At 43.0% G+C, this 12,427-nt stretch overlaps 1 protein-coding gene across 2 annotated transcripts in view; it reads left to right on the forward strand.

Annotated features, from left to right (window-relative positions):
* Positions 1-2,924: 2,924 nt before the first annotated feature.
* MRC1 (mannose receptor C-type 1) overlaps positions 2,925-12,427 on the forward strand; it is a 106,322-nt gene continuing 96,819 nt past the window's right edge. For both annotated transcript variants that reach the window (XM_084894453.1, XM_084894454.1), the window contains exon 1: positions 2,925-3,110. In XM_084894453.1, coding sequence (XP_084750579.1) covers positions 3,050-3,110 — 61 coding nt within the window. In that variant the 5' untranslated portion in view covers positions 2,925-3,049. The remainder of the gene's footprint in view (positions 3,111-12,427) is intronic.

Here is a 12,427-nt window from a genome sequence, read left to right on the forward strand (position 1 = left end):
TATATAGGATAATATTTAAATATACATACATACAGGTTATTTATCCATTCATGGGTCTGATGGACACTTGAGTTGCTTCTATCTTTTGAGTACTGTGAATAAGTGCCGCTATGAACAATGTTGCACAAATATCTCTTTGAGTCTCTGTTTTCAGTCCTTTAGGGCATATACCTAGAAGGGGAATTGCTGGATCATATGGCAATTCTATGTTTAACTTTCTGTGGAGCCACCAAACTGCTTTTCACAGTAGCTATGCCACTTTACATCCCTACCAGCAATGCACCAGGGTTGCTTTGTTGCAATGCTTTGCTTTGTTGTTGTTGCTGCTGTTGAATTGAACTCCTTTATATATTACTAGAGGCCCCGTGCATGAAATCTGTACACTGGTACACTGGGGGGAGGGAGACGGTCCCTCAGCCCGGCCTGCACCCTCTCACAGCCCAGGAGCCATCTGGGGATGTCCGAATGATGGCTTAGGCCTGTTACCCATGGGGGGCAGTCCTAAGTCACCAGTCAAACAGCTTTAGCACTGCCGTGGAGGTGGGAGAGGCTCCCACCACCATCGCTGCACTTGCCAGCCTCGAGCCCAGCTCAGGGCTTCTGGCTGAGTGGCGCTCCCCCTATGGGAATGCACTGACCATCCTGGGGAAGCTCCTGCATTGAGTGTCTGCCCCCTGATGGTCAGTGCGCATCATAGCAACTGGTCATTCCACCATTGGGTCGATTTGCATATTAGCCTTTTATTATATAGGATGGATAGTAATTCCTCAATCAAATATATGATCTACAAATATCTTTTCCCATTCTGTGGGTTGTCTTTTCACTCTCTTGATAGTGAAATTTGATGCACAAATTTTTTGACATTGGTAAAGCCCAACTTACCTGCTTTTTCTTTTATTGCCTGTGCTTTGGTGTCATGTAAAAAGAAATCATTCCCAAATCCGGTCTCATAAAGATTTTTCCTGATGCTTTTCCCTTATAGTATTGGGTCTTCCAGAATACCCAGCTCTGATATTTGAGGGACAAGGTCTGTGTTTTCCGCCCTGTTTGCAGCAAGCTGCACCGGGAGACATTCTGCCACCCTCACTGCCACCTGCCACAGCGCCGGGGAATGGAGGATGGCAGCCACTACCGCCGGGGAAGGTTGAAAATCACCAACATATACCAGCCTCTCCATCGAGATCTCTACCGGATGCCCCAAGTTTTCTACTAAATTCAGAGTCCAAAATAGTTACTTCAGGCAGTTTCTGTCAGTTCAGTAATTGTTTAGGTGGAATGAATTGGTTGCCACGCTTCTAGCCTGATAGTCTTAATTTCAGTAAAGTCAAGGTCTGTGGTAAATTTCTTCGTGAGAGCATTGGCTTGCTTTTGTTTTAAAGCCACAGATTTTACCACTGATCCTAGTTGGTCATATGACAGATTTATATAATACAAAAACACCCTGAATGTGAGTACAGAGTAAATTCAATTAAATTGTATCTGCTTCTGAAATGGATATAAATCCAAATAGGCCAAACAATTTAAATTTATACAACTTATTTGCCTGAAAAAGCAATGAGTGATTCATTCAAAATGCTTTTTTTCTTTCTTTCATGATAAATAAGTGAAGCAATATTTTAGAAAGAAACATTTTTTGTTCCATCTGCTCTGTTTTGTAACCAACTTTTTTTTTTTTTTTTTTTTTTTTTTTTGTCAGTTAAGCATAGGCTTAAAAATGAAAAGAAACAATTTGTCCTGCGTCCTACTTTTCACCACCTTTTTCCTCCTGTCAGAATCATCTTCAACTAGGAATGTTAAAAACAATGACGACAACAACAACAACAACAACAAGCCAGTGAGAGAATAACACATTTCTTATCAGGAAGAAAACTTCATAACTTTAGCATATAGACAATGACTCTTGGAGCTGTCCACTTGAGAAACTTCTTTAGACTCTCAGAAAATACACTTGCAGCAGCTTCTTTCTGAATTGCTAGCATTTCCCAAGTTCTAGTTATGGGTTGCTTATCTACTAATATCTGGTTCAAAATGTTCTTATTCATGTTTTACTCCTGAAAAATAACAAAATAGATGCTCAGGGGTTAGTATTGTGCTCAATGATAAGTTTGTTACCATTTTTTTTTTTTAAAGAAAGAATTTTACCTGTGATGCAATGACTACATGTGTCTTTTTGATCAAATAAGCAGACTTACTGCTAGCAAGAGGGCACTCTCACACTTGAAGAGGATCCCTTGGGCGAGGCTGGACAGCAAAGCTTTTTTTTGCAAATCCTTTGTGATGTTTTCTCTGGTTTTCTCCAGAACTGTCAAGAGAAAGACTTCTAGAACTTTCTCCCTCCCGGCCATGACTATAATTCCCTTAGGTTTAGCCTCTTGTTCCCTCTTCTTCTAGCCAAAGGAACAAAGCTATATGTGATCGGTTTCTCTTGAAGCTTTCTAAGAAAAAAAAAGACAACCATAAGCACTGAATATGGGGAATGAGGGCGATTGATTTCAGCCCCTAAGAAAATGTTTCTGCCCAAAACTCCCTTTTTAGCTCCTGCCATTTCTGTGCCCACAGAGTGGGGTTGTCTGCCCAGGGGCCCTGGGCTCAGCTGCTTTCTTGAGGGAGCCTCCTGTCCAGCCAGGTAATGATGGCCCCCGTGTGCCCTCCACAAGCCCAGGGCAGAGGCTGCCAGGTCCCAAGCTGTTTCACTTCTGCCTCCCGCTGCCAGCTCGCCCCTCCTCTCCCCCTTCGCCTGTTCACCTCCCCCTCTTCCTCAGCTTCTCCCACATGTGTCCCGTTCTCCCCTTCCTCTCTATCTGCTCTTCTCAAAAGTTCGCTTACGAAGCAAAGTTGTAACTTTGAATTCCTGTTTTTTCCAGCCACCCTCATGTGACAGGATATCTCCTTATTGGAGGTTTTCCCTAATTTGAGAAGCCCTTTAAAAGGGAGAGCTTCCTCCACGCTCCCTTTCAGCAGGGCTGCTCTGAGAGCTGAGGAGGGGAAGGGGCTTTGGTTCCTTCGCACGCCTTCCTCCCATCCCTGGAAGAAAGGATACACCCTGGCCATGAGGCTGCCCCTGCTCCTGGCTGTGCTGCTTCTCATTCCAGTTGCTGTGCAGCTGCTGGGTAAGTCGGCTCTGGGTGGCCTGGCTCTAGGGCACCGCTCTTTTGGGGTCCTTGTCAAGGGATTCCTTTCCATACCTGTGCTGAGGAGGAGAGCACGGCTGCTCTGGCCACCAGCTCTGCAGGGAACCTGTGCCTCTGCCTGGACGCCAGGCCTGGGGCCTGGGAGGGGGGTGGGGGGGAGGGGGCGAGGCGCTGCTTCTCAGGCCAGAGGTGCCCTGAGCCCCAGGGAATCCCTGTCCTCCTCCTGACTCCTCTCATCCACCGTGCTCCTCCCCTGGTGTATCCTTAGAGGGAGTTCTTCCGTGCTCTGTGCACGCTAGTTTCATTCCACAACATAAATGGCTAATCCCAAACATGCTCCGGGCGTTTCTGGCTGAAGGAGGTGCGGCTCCCGTGCCTCTCCTCATCGGAGGTCTGAGGACAGGATCCCAGATCACCACCACGGGCATTCCATGGCATTTCCACAATTCGTCTTTTTTCCTGTGAACCGTTTTAACCATTCATAGTTTTTACTGCTAGAAAGTTCATCCTTCACTGGGGTCCAAGTGGTTCAAACTGATTTATTCCTGTGGTGTTTTTTATTATTTTATTTTTTTATTTTTTATTTTTTGTTTCTTTTTTTCTGGAGACGAGTGATTACTCAGGAGGGACAGATTCTAAGGTTTTCAATTTTTCAAAGACATCATTTCTATTTCTTTAGATCGGTGATTTTGAACCTCTTTCATCTCATGGCACACAAAAACTACTAAAATTCTGCAACACACACACACACACACACACACACACACACATATTATAGTTTTTGCCTATCTGACCAAAATAATAGGTATAATTCGATTCATTCACACTAGATGGCTATAGCGTTGCCTGTTGTCATTTTATTGTTTGGCAATCCAAGGGAAAAGAGGTCAATGCCCCTAACTAAATAGTCAAGTATTGCATGTTTCAAAAATTCTTGCAGCACACCGGTTAAAAATCACTGCTTTAGATTTAACCCGCTGAAACTTAAGAACGAGAGCATCTGGGAGAGTTTTTACTTCCAGTTCTCCTCTTTTTCTGATCATAAATGATCTTTATTAATGAATGCATATTCTTGTGATTCAAAATCAAAATTTAAAAAAATTATATACCTAATACAAATTGATATGAATGTGTTTTATTTAAAATTGTTATTATAGAATGTAAATAGATATTTAGAAGATATGTCTTCATTTTAGAAAACACAGGCTTTAAGGTTTAAAGATAACTTTCCAAACTCATCGCCTGGATGGGGTCTTTCTTTCTAAAATTAATGTTAATTTTCTATTGTTGTTTCATTAGTTCGTGATTTTTTTTTGTATAAAATATTAGAAAGCGCCGAAACCGGTTTGGCTCAGTGGATAGTAGGGGTGTCGAACTCAATCAGAGAAGGGGCCAAAATCTAAAATCCAGCCTAAATCGCGGGCCGAATGGTTTACTGAACAGTCATAAACTGACAATGTCATAAACTGACAGCGGAGTGCAGTGATGACAGCGCGGTGCGGGCCACATTGCAAGGCCTGGCGGGCTTGATTTGGCCCGCGGGCCTTGTGTTTGACACATGTGGGATAGAGCATCAGCCTGAGAACTGAGAGGTCTCAGGTTCGATTCTGGTCAAGGGCATGTACCTTGGTTGCAGGCACATCCCCAGTAGGGAGGGGAGGATGCAAGTGGCAGCTGATTGATGTCTCTCTCTCATTGATGTTTCTAACTCTCTATCCCTCTCCCTTCCTCTCTGTAAAAAATCAATAAAATATATTTTTTTTAAAAATTAGAAAGCTTCCAGTTCTCTTCTGAGATAAGAAGGGATTTCAACTTTGAATATTTGATTCCTGACTCCCCTTCATTTCTCTTAAATCTACACACACACTGACTGCCCCGGTGCCAATGGCACTCCATGTGCTCTGCAATGGTGGGGGCAGGACTGGGGGGACACGTGTAAGATGGAAGCGCCCGTATAATCGGGAAGCTTTTCATGGAGAGAGTATCTGATCATGGAAAATGTTCTATCATAATGAGCAGTAAGTCGTAGTATTATAAAAACACAGGCGAAGGCAGTGTGGTTTGCACCCCGTCAGGACTTAATTTCTTTGTGCTTTGGTTTCCCTGTCTGTAACATGGGGAGTTTATCAATATTACCTGTCCCATCCATTGATTGCAGTAATTCAATGAGTGTTAGCTATTAATAGCAGTGATTAATTAGTAGTAATTGTCCAATAAAACAATATATTAGGTATTTAAGGAGAGGTTTCCCAAGGCTGAGAAAAGATTCCTAGAGCCTGAGGAGATAATTTCGCCTTAATCCTGGCTGCAAAGCTATTCGCACCTCAGCCAGTAAGTGGCGCTGAAGGCGAGCAGCTCGTGTGTGGAGACCCCAGCATGGGGTTAGACATCAGTGTCCACCTCGAAAGCTTGTTTGTGCAGGACGGTTAATATATCTTCCGAGGGCTCACTGTCTCCAATAGAATAGCCTGCTTAGGAGAAAGTTCCCCGTCACTAAAGGTCTTCACACAGAAGCTGGATGACCAGTTCAAGGGCTGTGTCTGGAGCCCAGGCTCTGACTGAGCTCAGTGCAATCCTATACAGTAAAAGCAAAATATGCCAATTGACCCAACAACGGGATGACTGGTCGCTATGAAGGGGGCAGACGCTCAACAGGGGAGCTGTCCCAGCCTGCAGGCTCCAGGCCGGCCAAGGTGGGTGCCCGCAGGGGCCCCCCCAATCACTCCGCAGGTCACCCCGCAGAGGTGGCGGTGGCAGGAGGCGGGGCTGGCGAGTGGGCGGCGCCAGGATTTACAAGGTGGGTGCAAGAGGGGGGTCCCCCCAGTCACCCTGCTGGTCACTCCAGAGATCGGCCCTGATCCCTGGCCAGGCCTAGGGACCCTATCTGTGCATGAATTTCGTGCACCAGGCCTCTAATAGAAACATAATAGGCCACATTACATTGACACATTAGAAAAAGTAAAGAGGCCTGGCCGGGGTGGCTCACTTATTTGAGCATCGTCCCCTGCACTAAGAAATTGCTTGTTTTTATTCTAGCCAAGACACATGCCCAGGTAGTGGTTCCATCCCCAGTAGGGGATGTTCAGGAGGCAGCCAAGTGATGTTTCTCTCTCTCCATCTCTCTTCCTCTCTTTCTCTAAAAATCAACAAAAAACATATTTTTAAAAAAGCAAAAAGAAACAAGTGACATTGATTTTATGAATATATTTATCTAACTCAATATATCCAAAATATTTTTAGTCAACATTAAAAATGAAAATTTAAAAACCTGGGGCACATTCTACATTTAGAGCACATCTGAATTCAGACTGGCCTTGCATCAGGTGAGCTGTAGAGCCCTGGGGCTATGGATACCACATTGGGCTGCACACGTGCAGCCCCTATTTTTTTTTTTAAGCGAACTGTTAATGCTTTGCGGGGGGGCAAGTGTTTCTTAATTTGCTGAGGGATTTTTCCCTCCTTGAGACAGCAGGGTACCTTACCCTGACGAATGTCTTCCTCTAGATAGGTAGAAATACGGGAGAAGCAGGGAGGTGCTGCACATCTTTTTACTGTTTAGTTAGAGAATAAAAAACAAACAAAAATGTGGGCAAGGGAGCCCCTTCCAGTGTTGGTTTATTTATTTTTATTTTTTTAAGACTACAATTCTTATTTTACTTTTACTTGGCTTTAAGTGGCACATGATCAGAGGTGTCTGAATAAAAGCAGAATGCCTGCTTAGTTAGCAGGAGAAGGTTGGGTGTTCAACTCCCTAGAAACTCTTCCCTGGTTCTTTATTTACTGAGAAAACCCACGGAAAGGTCTCCCTTCTTCCTTGTGGATAATGTCTTTCCCACTCAGAACCCTTTCTCCCACATCCCCCAGAGCAGCCACATCACCAGCACCGTGGACATCCATGCCACACCCAGCAAGAGCCACTCTCCCTTCTTAGTTTTTTAAAATTAATTAATTAATTAATTAATTAATTAATATTTTTGAGAGAGAGAGAGAGAGAGAGAGAGAGAGAGAGAGAGACTTGTTGTTCCACATATTCATTGGTTGATTTTTTTTTTTTTTTTTTAATCCTCACCTGAGGATACGCTTTTCATTGATTCTAGAGAGAGAGAGGGAGAGGGAGAGAGAAACATTGATCAGTTGCCTCTCCCACAAACTCCAACTGGGACCAAATTCACAACCTGGGTATGTGTCCTGACCAGGAATCGAGGACACTCTAACCACCGAGAACACTGGCCAGAGCTCATTGGCTGATTTTTGTTTATGCCCTCAACCTTGAGGAATCCAGACAACACTGAGCTTCCTGACCAGGGCCCCGTTCTTACTCTTCTTGCCCTGCTTTTAGCAGAAAGAACTGCATTCAGTGTTGATGTTTAGATCTCAGTGGGATATAATCAAAGCAGGGGTACAGTGAAAGTTGCTTAGACACAGAGATTGGACCACAGCAGAGAAGTTTAGCTTCAAATGACATGGTTTGGTTCATTGGCACGGTTTGGTGTTTGGTAAAAACAGTTGCATTGATTTGTGGCATTTACTGATTTCCATGATGTATCACTCACACCATGGTTGATTTCAAACTACCAATGTGATGTCCCTGGGGGCAGAGTTTGGAAGAGATGCCAATAGCAGACTCTCACTAGCCAGTGAAAGTGAAAAAAAAAAAATAGTGTAAACTTGATCTCTAGCACAGACCCAAGCCGCATCCAACCTCCTTGGTTTATGGTTAAAAACATTGGGTTCCTTACAGGTTAAGACTCAGGGGTCTTCAAACTACTGCCCGCGGGCCACATGCAGCCCCCAGGGGAGTCTGATCCTGCCCGCCAGGTATTTTGGGCAGTGAGCGCAACCAAGGTGTTACAGTAGGGATTAGTAGTTCATATAGTCCAGCCCTCCAGCTCTCTGAGGGACCGTGATCTGGCCCCCACTTTAAAAAGTTTGAGGACCCCTGGTTAAGTGATTTTCCCAGGGTCTCATAGCTCGTTAGGGCAACAACCTGCTTAGCACTCAGAATCCTGACTTCCAGTGGAGAGTTTTATTAAAAAGAAGCAGTGCTTCTCTTTTCCTCCAGGTCCTGCAGCTTTCCTTCAAAAAATTTAGAGTTCAGACCCTGGACACATCCAGAACTGAACGTGATAATCCCGTTGTGATATGACCGGAGTGGAGAAGGGGGCAAACCCGTGGGCCTGCGGTGTCCTTAGTCATGTCCTAGTTGTTCTGTGGGAGGGGTGATGGATCTGCTTTGTGTCCTCACACACACTGGAAAGAGAGTGCTTTCTAGAATCAGAGGATGCATTAGATTTGCAATTCTTTGACTAGTTCTGTGACTTTACGTCTGAACTTTAATTTTTTCTTTTCTAGTGTAAATAAAAATTAATAATAAACATAGTTTATTTTTAAAAAGAAGCAATTCATATTTGCTGGATGAATGATTGATTGGTTTAATATCAATGTAGGGTTTCTTCAAGAAATGAGGAACCTTTGTAATAATATGAATAATAAAGATTGATTAAAAAAAAAAAAAAAAGCATTACTTACCCAGCTTTTTTTTTTTTTTTTTTAAAAAGAAAGAAATAATTCCACATTGCCATTCCCTTACTAGTTTTGATTTTCACAAGATTTTCCTTATAATATTTCTACCTTTCTTTATTTCTATTCTCTCATCTCTCTGCAGTTGTTGAGCAAAACCAAGTTCTTGTCATCTTTCATTTTTAATTACTCTTATATTTTTCTGTGTTTTTGTTTTGTTTTGTTTGTTTTGTTATTGTTGCAAGCAACATCAGATGTGTGTGGAGGGTATTGCAGATATTGGTAAAAAAAATTGTTTTGTTGCCTGCATTTTGGTGTCTTCTAAACGTGTTGGACCTAATTTCTAAGTAAGAAAGTCATCACAGGTTAAATGTGAACTTTAAATAGTCAAAAGTGCTCAATCTCAGTTAGAGACAAAGGAGATGGATCATAGTTACATCCAAGTTGTTACGCGGGAGAGTGATGGGTCTGTTTTGTGTCAGCATACACACCGGAAAGAGATCCTCACAACCTACAAGAGGCCCGAACCTTGAGCGACTAAGGGAGAAGCAGGTCTCAGAGCCACAGGTGAGCTGAACATAGGGAAGTAGCTTCTGAAGCAGGGTGTGTCTTCACAGCAGAGAGGGAGTAAAACTGATGTCAAACGAGAACAGTAGAGACATCTTTTTAAAATGTACTTTATTGATTTTTTTCAGAGAGGAAGGGAGAGGGATAGAGTCAGAAACATCAATGAGAGAGAAACATCAATCAGTCACCTCCTGCACACCTCCCACTGGGGATGTGCCCGCAACCAAGGTACATGCCCTTGACTGGAACTGAACCCGGGACCCTTGAGTCCGCAGGCCAACGCTCTATCCACTGACCCAAACCGGTTTCAGCCAGTAGTGACATCTTACCTCTTGGCTATCATCAAGCAATGTTGGATGAAAAAAAAAATGTGGTTAGGTTGGTCCCCAGAGCACAGCAGTGGAAACCAGGTTGAACAAAAGTGAGAGTGAAGGAGATAAAAAGACAAGGACCCTTTCCAGAAGACTTGAAACTGATAGCAAAAGAAGAAATAATTTGAAGACAAAGTGTTCCAATTAGAAACCAAATAAAGGTCACAGAGCACTTTCGGATCCTTAACCATATGAATTCATCACTTTCAGATCCTTCATCAGATTCTTACATCAACCCCTTGAGGCGGGATGGGTAGGTATTACCATCTACCTTTTACTACAGAAAAAAGCTGAGGCTTACCAGCCAACTAGCCAGTAAGGACCCGAGCTCATTCCTGATCGTGATCTTCCGGCTCCGAGGCTAAGCAGTAGATCTAACTTACCAGCTGGGATGTGTTGATTAAGAAAGACATAACCACAGTACATGGAGGAAGACTCGGTCACTCTGTTTGTATCAATTGTTAGACTTTTCACTTGGACAGGGAGGGAGGGCATTGACATTGGAGTGCTAACTACGTGCACACGACACGTTGTGCACTTTATATAAATCATTTCATTTAGAAATTCACAGCAACTCTGTCAGAAAGCATTCTGACCCCTGTTTTACTGATGAGCAAACTGAGGCTAGAATGATGAATTTAACCCAGGCCACATAGCTAGTCAATGGTGGAACCAGAATGTGACTGCAACTGTGCTGGCCCCGAAGAGTGTACCTCTCTCCGTCACATCCCCTACGTCCTGAGGGTGGGAACTCCGATTCCCCACTGTCCTTGTCCATCTGTCCCTCTGTGTGGGCTGCTGCTCTGTTTTCTCTAGCTTCATCCTGTTCTGAACCCTTTCACACTTTCCAAGTTAATGACAACAATGAACTAACATGTATCAAGCAAATTTCTTTGTGTCAGAAATGTTCTAAGCACTTTATTTGGATGACCTCATTTAATTCTCACAACAACCAGCAGGTCCTGTTATTTTTCTGATGGGGAAAAGTAAGAACAGAGTAGTTTAGAAACTTGTCTAAGGTCACACAGCCAGTTAGCAGTGAAGCTCTGATTATGTCAGGATCAGGTTGAAATGATACATAAAGATTTTTTTTTTTAAAAATCCTCACCCAAGGATGTTTTCTCCCATTGGTTTTAGAGAGTGGAAGGAAGGGAAGGAGGTATGTAGGGAGAGAGAGAGAGAGTGATAGATTGAAGTGAAAAATAAAATAACTCTCAAACTTTCCTTTAATCGTTTGTTTGGTACTGCAAAACTTAGCACTGGATCTCAGTTTTCCCTGTGCTCCCAGCAGTGGGCACAGTTTTTTGGTTTGTTTGTTTTTGTTTGCATGGACTAGGTACTTGATAAATATTTGCTTTTTAGGTAATTTCAGATTTGTGGGGACACATATGTAGGTTTTGCAAACATCGACAGTCTCATGGATTTCTTTATTTGGGTTGGTCAATACTGACGTTTTACAACAATGGGAATGATGTATTTGGGAGAGGGGTCCCGGGAGACACGGGGAGAGGAGGGGACAGTGAGACCAGAAGCGAAGGCACTGGTCAGGGTGTGCTGAGGAGCCAGTGACCCTGTGGACAACTGGAGCTGTGCGCTGCTGGGGTGCTCTGGGTAACAGTGTTGTGCATGTGCCTCAGAGGCTCCTCCCTTAAGGGCAAGGACTTGGGTGTTCATTCATCACCTCCCATTGGTCACTGGTGAGGGCTACTCTACTCGTAGGTGGCATTAGCTCTCTGATTCTTCTTGTCCCCACAATGTGTGGGCACAGGGGGCTGTGGGGACCAGAAAATGCCCCCAGACCCAGTGGTATGGTATGGTGTAGTGCTGTCACCGAGGACTGGAGCTGGCATGCACTAAAATGGCAAAAGGCAAGAAGAAATAAGTGGAATTCTGACAATATTTGCTACATATTTACTTTACTCTTTTCCAGCTTCTTTATCTTCCAGAAGTTATTTTCTTCTTTTTATTCATGTCATCATTTTATTTATTGACAGGAAAAAATCTCAACATGTATAAGGGAATATAGCATATATCCAAATGGTCACTTTTAATAACCTAATTTTCTTTGGTGGTAAGTTTGGAAATTTAATTACTTGCTCAATGTTATGGAATTATTTAAAACCCACTTAAAAGAAAATTCATACCCATGTTGCTGCATGTCGGTTACTTTTACCTGAGAGATTGGATTGAAGTGGATTGCTTCTTGCCTCAATGTACGTTGACCTTTGATGTTCTAACCTTGAATTAACCACACTGGGGTGAGAGCGCACTGTGGCAGGGAACTTGTCTCTCGTCTTGTCACCAGCACGCCACCTGGCACATATGTGTTGAAGGAAATATGTGCGATTAGCAAGATGGAGTGAAGATGCAAGGAAGCTTTCTTCAATTTTGTAAATAAATTTCTGACGTGTTTTTAAAAAAGAGAAAACACACATTTTAGTCTGTAAATGAAATTGCTATTTATCTACTCTTGGAATAGATAAATGAATCTAGCTACCCAACTGTCCTCATTTGCTCACCTTTTTGCAATATTTCAATTACAGCATAATTAACATAAACAAAATATAGAATATTTCTACATATGGGGTGGGCAAAAATAGGTTTACAGTTGTGAATATGCAAAATAGTTTATTTTTATATTATTATTTATTAATTATTATTTTCCATGCAAACATCTATAAACCTACTTTTGCTCACCCTTGTGTAGAACAATAATGTGGTTCATAGTGGCAAAAAGGTCACCAGCTGCTTTTTGGTCAAGGCCCTGAGTCAGAGACGGTGCACAGGAACAGTGATAAAAGCTGTTGTGTCGTTGTGGAGAATAATGTATGAATGTAG

The sequence above is a fragment of the Pipistrellus hanaki genome (genome assembly GCF_964339955.1).
Source record: "Pipistrellus hanaki genome assembly, chromosome: 1".
Classification (NCBI taxonomy): Eukaryota; Metazoa; Chordata; class Mammalia; order Chiroptera; family Vespertilionidae; genus Pipistrellus; species Pipistrellus hanaki.